The sequence below is a fragment of the Cydia splendana genome, chromosome 17, assembly GCF_910591565.1.
Source record: "Cydia splendana chromosome 17, ilCydSple1.2, whole genome shotgun sequence".
Taxonomy (NCBI): Eukaryota; Metazoa; Arthropoda; class Insecta; order Lepidoptera; family Tortricidae; genus Cydia; species Cydia splendana.
In genome coordinates, this window is record NC_085976.1 from 16,228,411 (window position 1) to 16,249,356 (window position 20,946).

At 39.2% G+C, this 20,946-nt stretch overlaps 2 protein-coding genes across 2 annotated transcripts; one reads left to right on the forward strand and one right to left on the reverse strand.

Moving 5' to 3' along the window:
• Nucleotides 1–1,557: 1,557 nt before the first annotated feature.
• LOC134798880 (TP53-binding protein 1-like) lies at nucleotides 1,558–20,571 on the forward strand. Its single transcript, XM_063771271.1, has 11 exons — nucleotides 1,558–1,903; nucleotides 3,293–3,402; nucleotides 4,973–5,024; nucleotides 5,576–7,619; nucleotides 8,472–8,625; nucleotides 9,094–9,184; nucleotides 10,021–10,182; nucleotides 11,920–12,113; nucleotides 13,561–13,706; nucleotides 18,914–19,133; nucleotides 19,854–20,571. Exons 1-11 carry the CDS (start codon nucleotides 1,879–1,881, stop codon nucleotides 20,184–20,186), a joined length of 3,531 nt encoding a protein of 1,176 aa, XP_063627341.1. The 5' UTR covers nucleotides 1,558–1,878; the 3' UTR covers nucleotides 20,187–20,571.
• On the reverse strand, nucleotides 15,086–17,648 carry LOC134798985 (lipase 1-like). Its single transcript, XM_063771410.1, has 2 exons — nucleotides 16,773–17,648; nucleotides 15,086–15,178 (listed from the first exon to the last, which is right to left on the reverse strand). The coding sequence occupies exons 1-2, from the start codon at nucleotides 17,646–17,648 to the stop codon at nucleotides 15,086–15,088; spliced, it is 969 nt and encodes a 322-aa protein (XP_063627480.1).
• Nucleotides 20,572–20,946: the final 375 nt, after the last annotated feature.

Here is a 20,946-nt window from a genome sequence, read left to right on the forward strand (position 1 = left end):
TGCCCCTAAACGGTTATACTATCGTCACAAATTAGTATTCTTGCATCCGCACCTCCATTTTATGGGTCATAATCTTACAATCGAATAAAAGGGGAATCGGCGAGCCAAATGGAGTTTGCAACCACACCACCTGATTTGATCAGACAATTTAACCAGATTGGCACAAAACCGTCTGGACTGACCTTAAGCTGTTTAGTGTTAACAAAGTGTTAAGCAGGTTTTAAGTATCCTGATATCCTGATACAGTCGATGTCAAAGATATGTTTACGTTTTTCGCCTTATTACAAAGAAGTAAGGTGTAAAAGTGTAAACTTATCTTTGAAGTGGACTGTACAATCTGTGGTAAATAATAAGCGAATTAATTTAAATTAAATCATTTATTAATGTACGTAATCTACCGAATGTAACACAATCTTAAAATACGAGTACCTACGTTTCAATACTTTCAATAAGTTAGATAAGTAGGCACCTACTTTAACTAAACGTATTTTAAGATGTGTTGAAAATGACCACCGCTTTTCTGGACACATAAGTCTGATTCATATGATTACTCTTGAGATTCTTGATAAATTCATTGGTTTTCACAGAATTGAACGCCTCAATTATCTTTTGGCGAAGTTCATCGAGGGTATTTGATTCCCGTGCGTACACTCTCCTTTTAATTTCGCCCTACAAAGGAAGTCGAGTCGGCCATGCGAAGATCGGAACTTCAAGGCGGCAATGCGACTGGGCCGTTGCGTCCACATGATAATTCACACTCTTGGTCCAAATGATAATTCACACTTTGAGCTAACTGTGTTGGTGCACCATCTTGCTGGAAATGGAGATTCTCCAAATTTTGTTCCGGCACCTTTTGTAGCAAATTTGGTAACACGTTTCCCAGGAATTGTTTTATTTAAAAATTTATTGTAAAATAAAAATCTTGCGGAAAATCTAATTTTCAATTGACAAGTGATAATTACTAATCAAAACACGTTTACTTCATAAATACTGTGACAGGTGATTGATAACCGAAAGTGTTCTTTTGAAATTATTTAACCTTCTTTGTTAATCATTATGTTAGGATAACCATGTGAAGCCTAAAAAAATGGGATAAATAAAAAAAGTATAAAAAAATTCTTTTGATTATTTTAAAAGCATGAGACTTATTTGAGGGGCTTAATTAAGGGAAGATGTATCTAAAACATTGATTTTGTATTACCAATTTGAAGTCACCCTGTATAGCACAAAATTAAATATAGTTAAATTTGATTTATGATAAATTATTTTGCTAAAAATACTAAGTTTTCCATTTTTAAATGCCATCTACAGTAGACTTAGGAAACTAAAACTGTATAAGGTGTGAGTAGTCAGTTGGGGATTCCACTACAAGTGCTGCCATCTAGTTCTTGCAAAGTCCATAACACTGGCTACTCACAGTTAACTATTCTTATAGTTTAAAAATTAAATGTTAAAAAAACCAAAACGATTCTTATCAAAAATATGAAAAAGTAATTGAAAACAATTTGTGAAACAGATCAGCAAAATATTTTGGAAGAATATTTTTAAAGAACCTGGCAACATTAAAAATCAACAAGCAAGCGGGTCGGGGCTGCGGAGCGGCCGACTGTTTGACTTTCTTTCGTCGGTGTTTTTGCTTCACGTGTATTTCTTCGTAACATATTTGCCCTTTTAAATATTCTTTGTGAAATATTGATCGCTATGTATTAATACCAGCTCTTGGTCACGAAAACTTTCTCTGTTTAATTGCTTAGTTGCAAAAATGCCTAGTGTTACAAAGTGACAGATGTTTTGAGTGTAGAATCTCGTCATTTCTGACTTGAATACATAGTTATATCATAACACTAATCTCTGGTCGTGTTAAAAGAGTTACCAGCCATGGAATCCGACCCCCAGGAGACGGGTAAGTAGAGTATTTTCAATGCAAAATTCATTTTAAAATCTCAATTAGACTTGACGTTCAAGCATATTAACCGCCAAAACTCAGAAGTCGTTGATGTAATTATGACATGGCATGATTTTCAATGCGCTCTCTTTAGTTGTCTTTTGTTTTACTTAAGTATTCTTTAAAAAATATAGCACTTTGGGATATTTAGTACTTATAATTCTCAATTTTAACGAAAATCATTCGATTTTCGTTTTGTCTTGCCCAATTTTTCTCTGTCATTCAGTCCTTATTACTTGGTCGGGTTATAATCCAAACATCAATATTGTTAGCTAACATAGGTTACAAGTGCATTCATATCTAATCTTTTATTGTTTATGAAAATAATTCAACAACAGTCCTTTTATTACAAGTTTTATGCATATATCTTTTAGTTCAAGAGCAAATATTATCTATTCATTTGGATAATTTTTTTAAAGTTAAGAGATCTAACCTAAAATATTTTAATTTCTCTTGACAAGTTCCTACAAGTTCTGTTTTTTATAATGAGGTCCTTGGGTTCGAACTCTGGACAGGTTTTGTATGTAAATTAGAACCTATAATTATGTAACGATTGGTCTGGAAGGTTTTATTATACTAGATTCATATTGGAGGTTCGCTTCAAACTTAAAAATAACAAGTATCACAGCTCAGTTGGTACAGACGCTTTCAGATATATCGGAGCGGCCAAGGTGGTCACAAATATATGAGCACGCCTCTATTGTCAAGGCGCTAGAGTGCATGTTCAGATATTTTTGAGCACCTCGGCCGCTCCGATATATCTGATGGTGAATGTATCCGTTTTTAAAAGTATTAAATTGTACACTGGTTATAATGTATGCATAGTATGGTAAACTAGACAATTTTTTTTATTACACTATTTATTGACACTTGCCTTTGGCTGGCCTTTCGACCAACTTGTAAATTTGTTGCTAAACAACTATATCCGAACAAACACTGGGTCTTATGTGTCAAAAACAAAACTTTTCTAGTAAGTTAAGGTTAAGCATCTTTTCTGTGGACATCATAAAATAAACCAATTTATAAGCTTATTGACATGTTAAAACCTTCTACTTAACTGTTGTACCTACAGTCAGCAGCAGAAGTTGCTAGGCGGGCAAGGTGTTCAAAGTTACCTTGACACGCTATAATTCTCTTAACAATAAAGTCGCATCAAGATCATTTTGAACACTTCGTCCACTGAGCAACTTCTGCTGCTGACTGAATGATGAAAGTTGTAGATAAATGTTGCCAAATCGTTCACCTTTGTAATGTCCACAGAAAAGACCCTTGACCCTTAATAATTCTACAGTTGCAGATTATGAGCACGATTCATAATTCAATAATTATTTTGTTCGAAACCCCAAGGCCTGTCCTCCGGAAATGGAGTGAAGACAAACGGCAACACGTCACAGCCACTGTTCCCAGAGAGCCCTGTATACGAGCCGGAGGAAGATGCAGTCTTGGGGAAGGATGAAGTATGCTATTTTTGATTTTTTTTTTTACATTAAAATATCAGAGAGATCCAGACGCGGAAATGGCATTGGGTTGGGCATATCCTCAGGAAACCTGACACCCACCTATCCAAAGTGGCCCTGACCTGGAAGATGCCCAGCAAACGGAAACACGGTCGCCCTAAATCTACTTGGCGCCGTTCTGTGGAGCAAGAGCTGGGTGTATTGGGGATGGGGTGGGAGGGGGCTACCCAAGCTGCCCAGGACCGGAGTCAGTGGAAGAAAAAGATTCGAGCCCTGTAGGGGTGTACCCCAGCAGGGGGTAACAGGATGGAAAGAAGAAGAAGATTAAAATATCAGGGACCGAAGAGCTGGCGGCTACCTCGCACAACGTATCAGCATTGCGATACAGCGAGGAAATGCCGCCAGCTTGTTACAATGCCTCAAGGGCTTAGATCTAAGCTAATTTTTAATTTCGATTAGTAATACCACTGTATATATCTTGTTTGTAAATAAATAATTTATTTACATCAGGTTATTGCCACCAACAAATTATTCATTAGCACTGGTAACCAAGGCTCGGAACCGGTTTTTTTTTCATACAAAAAATACCGGTATTATTTCGTTCTTTTTCGTTCTTTAGTTTATTATTACATTTTTAATGGGACAATCTAATAATACTAAGTTGTTACCTAAATAAATGATTCAGTCCTACGTAAAGAGCATAAAATAATTATAAATATTGGCCTATTTCTGGTTTTTCAAAAAAACCGGTTCCGAGCCTTGCTGGTAACAGCTCGGAATTTTTTCTCAACTTTTACCACTGAGAAACAACTTGGTGGTAACTAGTGGGAATGACCCATTTCATCAGACGATTTAGCATGACCTGCGTTGTCTGACCCTTGAAGTCTCAGCTTGACATGGAGTCACGTGTGGTCAGATTTCTGTTTCTCTTGAAAATGATAGGAAGCCGTGTTTCATTCGGCTTTAAACTTTAAAAGAGTTAAGGCAAAAGAGTGTAGTTTGTAAATGACACCGTAATGCTCATATATACACGGTGTAACATGAGGAAACCGAATAATTTTAACAGCGATCATATTGCTGATCATATTTAGAGACAAAAATGTCCTATAAACTTTTTTGGAATTCGCCTAGTTTCAGAGATAATATTAATTAAAAAAAAAAACAAGTTTTTATTGTTACATAGCGTAAAAGGCCTTTTTGATGGTGATGTTGCTGCTATGGGACGTAGTCTAAATATCCTTATTGATAGATGTCAAAAAGTGACAAGTAACACTTTGCAAAAAGTAGGTTTTACGAAAAAAAAATGTAAAAATCAATTTTAAGTGACAAGTTTACCAATAACATTTATTTTTTATGTACAAATACATTCAAAAAATTGAAAAAACAAAACAAAAAAAAATTTTTTTTTTGGCGAAATTGACCTAAACTCATATTACATTTTTTACTTCTTTTGACCTCAGAAATGCGTGGTTAAAATTATTCGGTTTCCTCATGTTACACCGTGTATATAATAAACATATTTTGATCTGGTATGAACACTGGGTGTAACAATAATTTTATACATTTTCAGACGTCAGCCATTCTTCTTGACGATAGCAAAGAAGAACCACTTGAAGGGAAAGGTAAGGCGGTCTTAACATTGGATGCGAATTGAATTCGCACTCAGCTCCGGTGTGCGAGCGGGACATGGCTATACGTGTATAGCGCTGTCACGCTCATACACCGGAGCGACGTGCGAATTCTCATCAGCGTTATATCAGCGTACGATTGGGTATGCACTATGTCTAATATAGCCCTAAAAATATGTTTACACAATCTTGTTGTCTATACACTAAGGCGATGTATAGATATTTTTGCCCCTTATCCGTATCGTTATTTTAGACTGTACAGTCACCATCAAATATATATTAGAGAAGCTAATGTGCTCCAATATGTCTATACGTACGAACCTCTATTGTGAAAGCGTCAGATTGCATGTTATTATATTTTTAAGCAACTTGGCCGCTCTAATATATCCAGGTATTCCAAAAAAGCAAAAAAAAAACATTAAACTGTGGTACCTAAAATGGGATTAATCACTGAAACATGATTTAAATAGTCTTTATCTTAAAAAACAATGAAGATAAGATACTTTAGCTCAGTCAGAATTTATCAGACAAACTATATTTTACAGATGACATACCAACATTGCAATCCAAGAGGAAACTCTCAGACGAAGCAGAAGACAGCAGCGCTAAAATACAGAAACTCGATAATACCGAATTCACAGTCAACACACAAAACCTCGACGAAGAAGTATCGGAAATCATCAGTGCAGCCAAGAAAGATATCCTACCATCCAGAGTTCAAACTCCTGTTCGATCCAGTCCTAGACTTAAAAGGAGCAACAGCGCTGATATTACTAAACCTAAAACACCAAGAACGCCCAAAAGCCGCCCAGCCAGTGTCGATATTACCAAAGAAAGAAAGACCCCTAAGAAATTGAAAATAGACGATAAAGTAGAGCGTCCAAGCATTGATCCAAGTAAAGAACCATCCAAAGTTCCTGAAACCATTGCTGAAGAAAGTGGGTCTGAAATGAATGATTCGCAAAATTTCCATCTAGTACTATCTCCGAATACCGATGACGATGCATTGTCCAAAACTATTACTAATAACTACAGCAGTGATCCAGTATTAGTCAAGGATAGAGAAGAAATTATAAGCCCAGGGAAAATCAATGAAACTCGAAGCGAAGGGTATAACTACTCTGATCAAAGTAATCTTTCTCAACCGAAAAGACTGGAATTCAATAAAGGCAAAACCACTGATCAAGAGAGTACAGATAGTGTGGAATCTCCACCGAGTCCTGATCATTTACCCACTGTTGCTTCGAAACTAATCTCTAAATTATCTAATGGAAATTCCTCAACCCCAACTGAATTATCTTCAGGGAAAAGGACAGATGATAGTGACAGTACTCCTGATATTTTAAAGCTTACTAATAATTTGAAGCGTGGTAAAAATGAGTCTTTTCGTGTTAGTAATAACACAACTCCATCAACAATCTCGCCGCTGCAAAACGGGCACGGCAGAACGGATACTTTATCTGAAACGCAGCCGCAACCTATATTCGATGTCGTAGTAAATTATAATGAAGACGGCGAGTTCCTATCACTATACGTCGTTAAAACAGACAATGATCTGGGCTTGGATATGTGTCGCGAATACCAAAGATTTTCGAAACGCTTCACAATCGACCCGTATTTAGGCGATGTATCGGTCAGTACTTCGCCCTCAAGCGTTACAAGCACAGGTATGATCAATCTACCTATCAATAGAACATCTTTCGCATCAACAGTCAGTTCCACTTCAAGTTCAAGTAATAGGACTAGTGATGGGGCGTTCGTAGTTCCTCAACCACCAAGAAAATCAGTTGTAAACCCTATCAGCTCAGTTAAAGGTTTTGATGCTGTATTGAAGAAAGTAAATGATGTTTTCACTCACGCTAAAGAGGCTTTCGAGGGCTACCGTTCGTGTAGTGACGATAAAATCTCAGTTGGCGTCCAAACTACTCCCTCTACCGATTCATTAAGCAATGGGAATCTAAGTCCGGAGGAATCCTGCAAAACTGATAAAGCGACACCAAAGAGTTCTCTTAAGAAAACCAGAGTTAGAGGACGACGGAATCTTTCAAGCAAAACTAAGAGGAATATCTTACCAACTCAAGCGGAAGAGCCTGAATATATGCACGGGATGAATTCTCCAGAAATGGTGCCAACGAATGGGGATACCGAAAAGATTTTGAAGTCTCCTAAATCTGAGAAACCGCTATCATCGCTAGTTGCAACTCCAAAGTCCGTGTCTAAGCTGAAACAGAAACGCAGACCTACATCTCCTAGGCCTGCTACTCCGGTTGAAAAGTCTTTAGTTAAGACGGAGTACCCGGGTTATGCTCCTGACACTGCAGTTTTAGCTAAATGGGTGGACAAACGGTACTATTCAGGAAAAGTCCTAGAGATAACGGAGCCTAATAAATACTTGATCAAGTTTGACGATGGGCAGTCGAAGGTTTTGTTGGATGATTTCATTATATTTGGGGATACGAAGACACTGCCGTTGCTTGGTCAGTCGGTGTATGCAATGGTTGATGAGGAGCAGAACTATGAGCCGGGTTTGGTGCTTGGAGTTGAAGAGAATGATAGTGGTACCGTCACATATAGGTGTACTACTGATGGGTAAGCAGTTTTTCTTGGATTCTTCTTTGATATTTTTTTTTCGTGGTCATCATCTATTGATAATAAGGACTAACTATTACCAACTGCAAGTACTTATAGAGGACTGCCTTAACCACTTAAATCTAGCGGATCGTCCGAAATGGTACTTAGTCACAATTAACACTTTCGCAACCAGGCAAAATTTCAAACAATACCCCAGAAACCGACAGTACTCGCTAGTCGGGCAACGGCGTGCAACTCAATGCCGCACGCCGCGAACCCGCTAGTCGGGCAAGCTGCGGACGCTCAGGGCTGTGCCAAGTAACTTTCGTATAAGTACGTGGATAAAATTAAATCTGCTGTCTCATCTGTTTAGGCTCCCCGTTTTGTTCTTCTCCTAATTCTAACTCCTATTGATACATACCCGTGTATGCAATTTCACGTAACCAACTAATAAGAATTTTTATTTTGTAATCGCATTAGGTAAAGTAAATAAAAATACAAAGTGAAGTAATAAAATATAATAATCAACTGTACCAACTTTTCGACCACATAATAATCAGAAGACTTACAATTTTTTCTGTTAGTGGCAGTGGCAGCCCTGAGGTAGTGAAGATGCAATGCTTGCCCACCTGTCGGGCACTTCGGCGTCGCGTGTAGGTTTATAGCTCTTGCCCGACTAGCGGGTATGCCGGCATCTGAGTAAAGTTTACGAGTGCCCGAGAGTCGGGTACGCGGTGTCGAATGTGTTAAATTCTCAGCGTCTTTTATCGAACTCTAGCGATTAATTTCAAAAGTTTATTTGGGTAGCTTGTTTTATTTTAGAAAATTACACTTGTTCAAGTAAATAATTCATTATGATTGACATTCCAGCGACACAGTGGTAATGGTGACTGCAAGCGAGCTATATTTAACAGAAGACCAGGCGAGATCGCTGAAGGAATCATCTCGGCCTCGGTCACCCACCTCGCCAGCTACGCCTCGCCGGCGACACCATCGAGAATTAGATCTTGACAACATTATACAGGTAAAGATAAAAAAATTAAATGAAACAAGTGCGAGTCGGACTCGCGCACGAAGGGTTCCGTACCATTACGCAAAAAACGGCAAGAAATGACTTGTTGTATGGGAGCCCCACATAAATAATCATTTTATTTTTAGTATTTGTTGTTATAGCGGCAGCAGAAATACATCATCTGTGAAAATGTCAACTGCTAGCTATCACGGTTTATGAGATACAGCCTAGTGACAGACAGACAGACGGACAGTGGAGTCTTAGTAATAGGGTTCCGTTTTTACCTTTTGGGTATGGAACCCTAAAACATTCGTGATGAATAAAAATAAATACAATATCTTGGTCCAGTGTGCATTGCGTCTCACTCTCTCATTAAGCCAAATGTGAGACGCAAATACAGGGGACCACCCTTACGCATCTTATTTCATTTCTTGTATATATGTCTACTCGTAATAAAATAAAGTTATTTCCTATTTTCAGGGTCCCAGAAGTGCAAGATCGCGGGATAAAGGCAACTCCAGTGCGAAGAAACGCGTGACGTCACCGAAAAGTCCTAAGGCATCTACGTCAGGTGATTATAGTTCAATCTTCGAGCAACGCCGGCTTCCGACATGTCGGAAGGGAGGAGCCCAAGCGATATCTTACGTGCACCCAGTCGCACTTTTCACTCACTACATACAAAATCCAATCTGTAATGACGACACAAATACATAGAAAATGAAACACGTCAAAGACAAATCTTGCAAAGCTCGATCTGTTTTTGTGTACGGATGAGTCACTACACGCACCGCCATAGGTACAGTTGTACTTATGCTTCGGCAGAGGGGAAATAGTACGGATGCCGTCTCCCTTCCCGGTGTTGCTCGAAGAGTTCATACGTGACTTATTATACAATTTAGTTTAAGTAATGTTTACAAAAAAATATTGTTTTATTTATTGTTACTTTATTAAGGGCCACTTACACCATTCACTAACCCGGGGTTAACCGGTTATAACTGGAGTTACCATGGTTACCAGTACAATTTGACACTGGGTTAACAGTTTAACCGGTTAATCCCGGGTTAGTGTGATGGTGCCAGTGGCGCTAAGAATCAGAATCAGGTGTTTACCCGACTGCGCCAGAAGGAGGGTAATGTTTTCTCGAACGTATGTTTTATTTATGCAAACACAGTTAGGCCTTAACACTTTCGGTGCCGGGTGCCCCGTTTCCAGTACAAAATGAACACACGTGTTTTTGGCAGTGGATGTGTTAAATTATGTGCAGGTTTTTTTTTATGTTTATATCCACATATTGCGTATCAAAAAGTGCCAAAAAGTTAGAGTAATCAGTAATATCGCTTTATTTTTGTCTATAGGAAAAACTTTCGACAACTATCCATACTTAATCTGTTCTCTCCTTTATTGCAGGAGTTAAAACGAAAAGCACACCAGTGAGTCGCAAGCGATTGGCAAGCGAAAGCAGCGAAATGAGCGAAAGCAGTAATTCAGCGCCGCCCGTCAGATTAGAGGAGGTTGCTGGCGTAGAACCGGAGGTTCAACGGACGCCGCGCAAAATAGACGGCGTCAAAGGTAAAATACTGTTTTTGAATATTATCATAGAGAAATATAGTAGGAAAAAGAGTGCCCACTCCATACATCACTTTTGGTACCAAAACGACTATTGTGTCCCCAGTCGACATCTAGCATCGAGTAGCGGAATTATCAGTACCGCTACGCGATACTAGAATTCTATAGTGTCGCGACTCACGAAAATTTTATTGAACAACAATTTACAACTTATATTAAAAGCAGAAGTCGTAGAAAATAGAGTTCCGGTTGTTAATCCGGTTATAATATTAGCTGAAAATTGTTGAGCATTAGACTTTTCGGTCGGTGCAACATCTATTGTCATGTAGCAGTACTGATATCTGCGCAACTCGATGCTAGATGTCGACTACGAAAATAATAGTCTTTTTGGTACTAAAACTGATGTATGGAGTGAGCACTACGTATTATTTTCTCTATGATATTATTAATCATGCTGTGGTAGTTTACTACAAGATAATCTAGGCATATATTTTTCGTAAGACAGGTAAAGAAGTGAAGTGAGCGAAGGCAGTAATTCAGCGCCGCCTGTTAGACTAGAGGAGGTCACCCTAATCTACTATACAATAACGTTCAAATTAAAAATGGGGATACTTTGTATGATGGGCCTTACAAGGGGTGTGTAATGATCCGTATAACAATTTTTGATATATTTTCAGAAGATATAACAACTTTTGATATAATTTCATGGTGTATAATCACTTAAGCGGTATAATGAACTTTTGATATAACAACAAAATAACTATTTTCATGGGATATAATGTTTAATCGATATAAAAGCTATTCTTTATAACGTTTACTGGATATAATGAATATTTGTTATAAGGATTTATGGTATAATGATAATGTATTCAAATGTATAAAAATAAGTTGAGGTTTGTCAGTAAAAGTAAAGTAATAAAAAAAGTCGGTTCTGGCGCTTCGCCGGCCGCTACCGCGGCACGCTCGCTTCGCTCGCTCGGCTCGCGCGCTGTAGGGTCGCAGTTATACCTAACACTCCTCGCTTCGCTCGTCGTCGTACCTAACTGAGACCTGCCTTAAATTCGAATACGTAGGTTGTTATATAGTAGCAAAAAGAATAGATAGATAGTAGTAAATATTAAAAATTATACCAGTACTACATTATGCCAACTGAGCGTTATATCGAACATAATTATATCACATATACGTTATACGCTGTTATGTTAGATTAGAAGTTGTTATATTACAAGTTCATTATACTTGACGATAGTTAGACTCTCTAAGAATATACCATGTATTGGTATAGCAAAAGTGCATTATGTCCCTCAATCGTTATATCGACTAAAAATATATCAAAAGTTGTTATATGGACCGTTACGCACCCCCTTACAAGACTAAGAAAACTTGTTATTGATAACCACACTTGTAGTGTTGCCATTGCCACTGAGAGTTAAGCATATGAGGCATTATCTATGAAAAGGGACCTCATTGTCGATGGTGCTTACGCCGCACAGCGTCGCGCGGCATTGTATTTATATCGGAGCATCGTTAATAATGGCGTAAGCGCCATCGACAATAAGGTCCCTTCTCATAGATAACGTCACATATAGGAACCTGATTTCTGCTTACGACATAAATCAACCAAAACTGTAACATTGTTTTGGCCTGTATTTTATGGGTATTTGGTTGACTAATGTCTTAACTTTCGAGAACAGAAATGACACAAGTCATTTACCATTTTAACCTTTTCTTTGTCCACAGCGGGCCCTCTACAACTAAAAGGCGCGGCGAAACAAAACATCGGCAAGAAGAACTCCAAACTAACCAAATTTGAGAACGACGAGGACACGGTGTCGACTCTAGGCCCAATCCCAGGGCCAGACAGTAAACTGTTCGCGGGGCTGCATTTCTTGCTGACTTGTACTGAGCCGCCGAAGAAACTCAAGTCTGACAAGGTAATTAATAGCAAACGGTCCTGGGTTCGAATCCCGGTAAGGGCATTTATTTGTGTGATGAACACAAATATTTGTTCCTGAGTCATGGGTGTTTTCTATGTATATATGTATTTATCTATATAAGTATGTATATCGTCTCCTACCAGCCATATTATATTGCTTTGCTTAGTTTGGGGCATAGACTAGGAATCCTCTAGACGGAGTTTAGAGCAATTATTTCATGAAACCGATGCTGCCAAAAATACAGGGGTGCGGGGGACGAGGTGAGCGAGTCCCGTGCCGTGATTGGTCCGTTCAAAGACACGGACGTCACACAAAGACACTTTCGACTCGAAAATGGAGTAAAACTACCGTATATTGTGGCAGAGGGGGTAGAGCTACTATGCTCGGTCTGGAGGATGTCTTGTCTGTGGTTTGGGGCTATGTTGATCTGTGTAAGATGTCCCCAGATATTTATTTATGTATTTTATTTTTATATCCCAATGTAAGGTACAGCTATACCACTTACGGCCCCACTCGGACAATGCTTATTAGAAGTCACAGCGGTACGATACCGGTCTGTCAGTGGCAAAAGTGACATTTCTATCAAAAAACGTCACTTTTGGCACTGACACTGTCTGGTCACGGAAATCTGTCAAAACAGACAAATTTAAGGAAATCTGAACGCGTGACATGAGATGTTGCTGTTGTGTCGTCACAGTGTCGCCGATGAGTCGCTATCGTCGCCGATGTAACAAGAGTCATGGATCTCACTTGTAAACAACCGGTAGCCGCCTTTTTGTGTGGTGACCGTGTAGCTAATGAAAAAAACCGGCCAAGTGCGAGTCGGACTCGCGCACGAAGGTTTCCGTACCATTACGCAAAAAACGGCAATAAAAATCACGTTTGTTGTATGGGAGCCCCACTTAAATATTTATTTTATATTGTTTTTAGTATTTGTTGTTATAGCGGCAACGGAAATACATCATCTGCGATTGAAATTACAACTGCCTAGCTATCACGGTTCATGAGATACAGCCTGGTAACAGACAGACAGACAGACGGACAGCAGAGTCTTAGTAATAGGGTCCCGTTTTTTACCCTTTGGGTACGGAACCCTAAAAGTGACTCATCGACACAAGCCGGTCCTCGCAAACGGCACTAACTATTGAGTGAGGGTAAGACATTGAGATGCGACTTCACACTGTCACCCTCTCGTCACTCGCTTCTTCCGCGCCAACGCTGATCCGTTTGTACAACATTTAGCATCTTTACTTACTGCTGTGGCGCAACGACCCGAAGTGGATCTTGGCCTCCGACACCAAAGACCGCCATGCTACTCTGTCCAAAGCCGTTTCTGTCCAGTTGACGGCGCCGAGTTCGCTAAGGTCTTTCTGGACTTCGTCTCTCCAGCGGTATTTCGCATCTTTAGGCTTATAATTATTATGACGATTTTTTTTTATTCCAGGGCCAAGACACGCGGCATTACTCGTCAGAAGAAGATGGCGAGACGACCGCGGGCACAGATTGCGAAGACTTGGAATTTTCCGACCGACCCTTTAACAAGGAACGGCTCAAAGAACAGTTAGAGGCTGGCGGCGGCATCGTCTACAGGTGAGGTCCAGAACCCTGTTTATATTTGGCGACTCAGTGGCGACATAACGGCGACCCTGTGCTGTGATAATGATGTAACGACGACATAACAGCAACATCTGTTTTGTCGCCCGTTTAATATGGCAACACAGTAGCGACTAATTGGCGATAAAAGTATCTCTTTACGTAGTATCTAGAGCAGCGGTCGGCAACCTTTTAGCAGCCAAGGGCCACATAGTAGTTAACAAAGTTGACGCAGGTCGCACTTTGGTAATATTTGTGACTTTAGCTGACATTGTCGTTTGTCAATTTTACACACAAAATGCCCAGGGAGGCTCGCGGGCCGCAAGCGAGAGGTTCGCGGGCCGCCTGTTGCCGACCGCTGATCTACAGGTTTGACCCCGTGTACAGATAGGGTCTTTTTTTATCATAATTTATACAGTCTGACAGTATAAACCAAATCACTGTACAATTTAGAGTCAACTTATACGCTACGGTACACAACACTTACAAAAACAGTTTTATAAAATACCACTACCATCCATCGCCTCGCAATACTTCAGACAGATACTACATACGCTTGCCCATCGACTTGCAAACAAATCACTTTCAGGCGCCCATGACAGTAGCGCGTTGAGAAATTTTAGAGCGCCAATGAGAGGAGATTTTAGGTGTGCTACAGTACGCGTTGCTGGAACCAGGGCTCGGAAACCGTTCTCATTTGTCAAACCGGTTTCGTTCATTCGCCCGGGAACGAAAAGGATTTCGTTTCCGTTTGCGGTTACCGGTTAAAGAACTGTTCTTTTGATATAACGGTTTATGCCATATACGTTCTCATTTCGTTCTCGAGGAACGAAATTAACCGGTTAAATTGAAAATATCAAAGCGAGATAGAACGAGTAAGTATTGATATCTCTTTCACGTATGACAACGAGTTTAACCGAGAGTCTCCGAAAGCCAAGAGTAACCGGTATTATATCGTTCCCTGCGAACCATAAAGTTCCGTACCCTCTTCTTACCGGTTAGGAGAGAGAACGTAATTTGTTAGTTCGCGTTCCATCAATTAACCGGTTTTTTAATGAACGAAATAATATAACGGTTTTGGAACGATATTAACAGGTATTTCAATACCGGTTCCGAGCCCTGGCTGTAACTGCAAGAAGGTTATGGTGTATAGGCCAAAGTTCCTGCTTGGATAGGAAAGGTACTGAGAGCCTCACTATAGGATGACGCACGTTGCACGTTAGACCGGGCCTTGTCCGGACCGGAGCTTCCGGGGCTTACTTTTCTATGACATGACAGGTGATTACGTGATGCTTTCCATAGAAAACGATGCACCGGAAGCTCCGGCCCGGACACGGCCCGGTCTAACGTGAGTCATCCTTATCTGTGCCACTAGGTCAGGGCAGTCGGAATCTTCCGACTGCCCTGACCAGCAGCAGATATGACAGCAGCGACATCACCGTACGTCGCCATTTTCTTGCTGGTATTATCTGGCGACACATCGGCGACACAACGACAATAGGAACAATTGTTGATCAATCAAGGAACGCTTGGGGGCTGGCGATTGTAATATTACTTCTCTCACTGTCGCCATTACGTCGTAGATTTCATACTTAGCTGTATACTCGCTGCTATAGTCTGGCAACTCGTCGGCGACATATTGACGACACAAGCTTATTATTTGACAATAACACTAACGTGTCGTAAACTTGTAATTTACACATTGGCGTGACAGTTCCGTGAAATTCAATCGACCTTCTTTAGGAATGTTTATTTCTCTGAGTAGAGATTCAAATGAAGCCAATGCGGACAATTCATTTAACAGAAATACAAGTATGACTTTATTTATACGCATTTTTACAAAAAAACTTGTTTAAAAACCTTCCTACTTATGTTGACTGTGACCAGGAAATGAGCAAAATTTAGTTAAAGTTTGAGATTTTATATGTTCCGTGTATTTGAACATGTTGTTTTTTCAAGGTCTGTGGCATAAATGTTTTCTTAATTCAGTGGCACATACCTACTTTTTATCTAAGCTGTAAAGAAATGTCAAGGTTTTAAACAAACCTTACCTAATGTTTTCTATTGGGAATTATTTTTGCAATGTTTTATTTATTAACAAAATTCCAGAAACGAGAATTTGTTTACAAAATTAAACATGTGAAAACGTGACGATAGACCTATCGTAAAATAATAGTACATTACGATACAAGTGCGAAAAGGAAATTCGCTAATAATGGCGAGAAATTAAATCGTCACGAGTAGCGAACTTTTAATTTATTTCTAAGCCAATGTAGCAACATGCAGGCTTGAGTATTAATTTTAAACGGACGACCTTGGGATGGGAGCACTAATATGAATTAAATTACCGTATAATGTGCGTACTTTGCTCTACAATTTACCCCAAATTTTAAAATTATTATAATATTGTGATGGGTAATATAATTATGGGATATGTTAATATAGTTACGTACGACAGACGACATTCGTTTTAAGACTTCAGAAGTTTATATTATTTCGGTTCTCTATCATTTGTTAACTGGATGGATATCAACGTTACACACACAACGCAATAAATAATTACTTTCGTTGGTTTTATTAAAATTTAATTTTAACAATAGGGTATTATACTGTATTTAAAATAAATTATTTTACACCATGCATGAAATAAAGCACCAGATAATTATTAGAAAAACACAAATAGGAGTTATTTTTAAACACAAGTTCTATTTAATAAATCGGATAGAAATATAAAAAGTAGGTGAGTTGACCGTGACGTCACGATGTAATGTTTCATATAAATTCCATATTAGCAAATCGTTTTGACAGTTCTAAAAAAGTAACTGATTTGACTAGTTGGAAAATACCCTATTACCAGCCATTACGACTTAACAATTTAAAGACATGACTGAAAAAGTATCTATCTGCTTCGCTACTCCAAATGAAGTCTACGTGGTTCCATTTCTTGTTACTTATTGCTTTATTGTAAACTAGATTAGGCAGCAGTTTGGCAAGGCGCTGGACGTCAATCACTGTTGCAATCTGATCATTTTCACCATAAATTATAGCTGTTTTTGCACTTACTTTACTCAAATCGTATTCTAGTGGTGTTACATTTCCATAAACTCGTCGATTCTTCACCGGTCCATAGTCAAATTGCGCAAATTTACCGCTTAAAAATATCTGAGTATAATGCTCTAAGGCCTTTCGAGAAGTGCCTGCTGGGTATTGATTAAAAATGACCGAAACGAATTCTAGTTCTATGCCATCCGGATTGTAACCACCGATCATACCCAAGGGTACGACTGAACAGATATTCTCTCCTAATACTCCTTGAGAGCAAAGCAGTTCTATTAATTTCTTCTCTGCATTATGATCAGCAAATAACTCATTTATCCGTAGAGTTTTTAATGTTGTAAGGATAACGGGCCCTCTCTTCACCAACGATGCTACAACTGGTCCAGTATGGTCGAGGAATGCCACCGGGGCCAGAGCAATTAGCAATTCTATTTTCTGATTGTATTCTGGTCTTAGAGACGATAGCACTAAGAAAGAGGTTGATCCTTGCGAATGAGCAATTGCACAGAGTTTAGTTTCATTAGTTTCTTTCAAAACTCGATCGATCATCGCCGGCCAGTCGTAGTAACCTATTTCGTGAAAGCTGAAATCCCAAAAAGTCTCGTCTGTGTCCGGATTGAGATGGACATGCTTCCTTCCATATCGGTTGCCCCTGACGTTGCCAGTCCAGACGTCGTAGCCCTCGCGCGCCAGGGCTATAGCCAAGGACTTGTTGCCTCTGAGGACCCAAGTGTTCGAAGTGTCGCCTATTCCGTGCACCAAGAGTACCGGTTTCTTCTTCCCCCGTATGTGGAAGAGCTTTAATATATAGCCATCTTCAGTTATCACATCAAATTCTTCAGCGTTGAAACCACATTGGCGTGACAGCTCCGTGAAATTCATTCGGACTTGTTTAGGAACCTTTATTTCACTGATAGATTCATTTGAACCCAATGCGCAAAATATATTTAATAGAAATACGAGTGTAACTTTATTTACACCCATTTTCACAAGAAACTTGTTTAAAGACCTTTCTATTTATGCTGACTGTGACTCTGCAATGATCAACACCGAACTGATATGTCACTAGATTGGCAACAACCGGTCATTAAAACTTCATCATTATTAAATATAAAAAAAGTAGAATATTATTATAGGCGCGTGTATCAACGAGCGAGTATCAGATGTCGTATCTCTAACGTTTTAAAATAGTGATGACATGACATGACAATGGCATATAAAAACGGCTATCATTAAAGTAGATAAAGAAATAGAGTAGGAATTAGAATGCTGCCTTGTGGTACGCCGAAGGTGTCTCAAGTTAAGATGTACACCGATTTTGACACGTTGGCTTCATTCCGTCAAGTAGCTTGTAAACCTCAGTGTATCCCTCGGAACCGGTATGCTTCTAGTTTCCTCCGTAGGATGGGGAAATTGGAGACCGAGACCGTGTCGTACGCTTCGGCTAAGTCCCGACACGGGCCCAACCCTCATCTAACAGCGTTGTGACAATAGGGTAGTTGACAATTTTTTTCAAGGACGTAGCGCTTCTAACAAAATGTCCATAATTACAATACATCGTGACGTCACCATGTAATATAAGCCGTTCCGATGTATGGAAAACAATGAAAAGAATGCGATTGTTTCGGTGAAAACTATGACATATCTATGACATTTCGAATATCGATCATCCAAGATTAAATAGTACTTGTTTAGTAGAAAATGTAAAAACTCATACTAAACACTAATCAATATGTAAACAGGCCCTATAGTTCGTTTTTTTAGCATTAGAAATAAGGTAAACAATCTTGATGCGTCTTTTAATTGAAAAACACATTTTAAAAATAAGTTACGGCAAATATGTAACAATTATGAATCTAATACGATCATTTATGTTCTTATGCTTTCATAAGTAATAGTTACTGATTTTTAAAAAGCGTTTTTCAATTAAAAGACATGTCAAGATCGCTTACCTTCTTTCAAGTTCTTTCTAATGCTAAAAAAAACGAACTGTACGCAGGCACACGCTCGCAGGGGCCTTATCAGATAAAAATAAATCATTACCTCCTAAATGGAGTTAATTAGAATAGCGTTTTCTTTGAGAAAGTTACTTAATTTAAGCTTAAAAATAACGGACTTAAAAAAACTTAGTAAAATCTGTTTTTCAGCCACTTCGATGACGTGCCAAAAGCAAAATACAGCGTCACAAAACTGATCGCCCCCCGTCCGTGCCTCACGGCCAAGTACATCCAGTCGCTGGCGGCGGACATCCGGTCCGTGACCCACCAGTGGGTCATACTGTGCTGCACCAACAACACGCTGCTGGACACTGATGCGTACGCGCTGCCGGCCGGCTGGTCTATTACCAAGCAGGCGTTCGTTAACTGGGTAAGTATGTAGAACATGGGTCAATTTCTATAGAAATTCTCGTGCAAAGTGACACTTTTTTAGTGCTCTTGAGCGTAGCTCATCATGTCGAATGTTGTAATAGTATCTCAGGACACAGGGTACGACAACGAGCGAAGCGAGCAAGATTGTTAGTATACTCAATACGCATTCAATGTAGAACGACAATCACTATATAAATTGTATTGTTTGGTTAGCTTTTAGGTCATCATGGAAGGAATAGATATACTTAAGTCTCTTTTAGACACAACAACAATACCCATTCAATAGATGTCTATTACTACACATTATAAAACAAAGTCCCCCGCCGTGTCTGTCTGTTTGTGTGTTTGTATGTTTGTTCGCGATAAAACTGCTGAACGGATTTTCATGCGGTTTTCACCTATCAATAGAGTGATTCTTGAGGACGGTTTGGTGTATAATTTGTTAACCCGTGCGAAGCCGGGGCGCTATTAGATACGACAACGAGCGAAGCGAGGAAAATTGTGACGTTAGGTTAGTTACTTTATAAATTTACTTACATGCGACGTCGAGCGAAGCGAGGGATATTGTTAGATACACATTAAATACAGAAGACTATTTTAGTATGTTAGTAAATTCCATTAGTTACCATCGCAAAATAATTAAGTACTGTTCAAAACAAGTGTCTACCAAAATTTACTTATTAAATACTATAAATACTTATACTGATCTTGATTTCAGGTACCATCATCAGGCCGACGCAACACCCAATTCTTCAAAGACAAGGTCATCCTCCTATGCGGTGATCAGGACACATTCGTCAAATTCTGGGAACGCGTGTGCACCCTAGTCGGGGCGACCACGCGCGTAGTAAACGAAGAGGACTTAAACATGTCCGGTGCCCTGGCTTTAGTCACCGAATGGGACTGTCCCCACGAAGTCCAGAACAAAGCTAACCAGGATAATATCCCATTAGTTTCAACTACATGGGTGGTGCAGTGTCTTATTGAAGCTAAAGTGATCGCCCCAACCAGCCACGATAAGTTCTCATTCATGTATACGGAGCCCGAATGATCCTGGGACTTTAAGAAGATACTCATTATACGTGAAATTTGACACTTTAGTGAGTGGCGGAAGTGACGCTGTGTAGGTTAAGTGATAAGTGAACAGAGGGGTACATTCGTTGTTTTTTGTGATAACTTGTGACATGAATTCCTGGTTGCGTTCTATACTCTGTATCTTTAGGTATTTAAATAAAAGTAAATAAAAAATTTGTACATTTTCGGGTAGTTGTAACATTTATTGGTTAACCGACCAAATACAAAACCGCCTGGATCCGTCACTGAACGACCTGACTTTAACCTACATTATTTGATCATGTAATGTTTTCATCTACCCTCAACTGGCTTAAGGAGCCATTTGAATGTAGATTTTGTTTACTTTTATTTAAATACCTAAAGATACAGACGCAAAAAAAAAAGCGGACGCAATCGAGCAACATATTTGACGACCGGTCTGGTCTAGTGGATAGTGACCCTGTCTGCTAAGCCGATGGTCCTGGGTTCGAATCCCAGTAAGGGCATTTATTTGTGTGATGAACACTAATATTTGTTCCTGAGTCATGGTTGTTTTCTATGTATATAAGTATGTATTTATCTATACAAGTATGTTTATCATCGCCTAGTACCCATAGTACAAGCTTTGCTTAGTTTGGGGCTAGGTTTGATCTGTGTAAGATGTCCCCTAATATTTATTAATTTTTTTTTTTAATTTATATTTAGAAAAAGCAGGAAAAAAAAACATAGTAAACTATCTAACATTTATTTTACACTAC

Excerpts from the sequence above, each read along its gene's own strand:
- LOC134798880 (XM_063771271.1), top strand. The coding sequence starts at position 1,879 with ATGGAATCCGACCCCCAGGAGACGG. Across the intron at positions 3,403-4,972 it reads CAGTCTTGGGGAAGGATGAA|ACGTCAGCCATTCTTCTTGA; the intron begins GTATGCTATTTT and ends ATACATTTTCAG. Across the intron at positions 9,185-10,020 it reads TCCTAAGGCATCTACGTCAG|GAGTTAAAACGAAAAGCACA; the intron begins GTGATTATAGTT and ends CCTTTATTGCAG.
- LOC134798985 (XM_063771410.1), bottom strand. The coding sequence starts at position 17,648 with ATGAATTTCACGGAGCTGTCACGCCAATGTGGTTTCAACGCTGAAGAA. Across the intron at positions 15,179-16,772 it reads TAGAATACGATTTGAGTAAA|ATAATACCAGCAAGAAAATG; the intron begins GTAAGTGCAAAA and ends ATGTGTCGCCAG.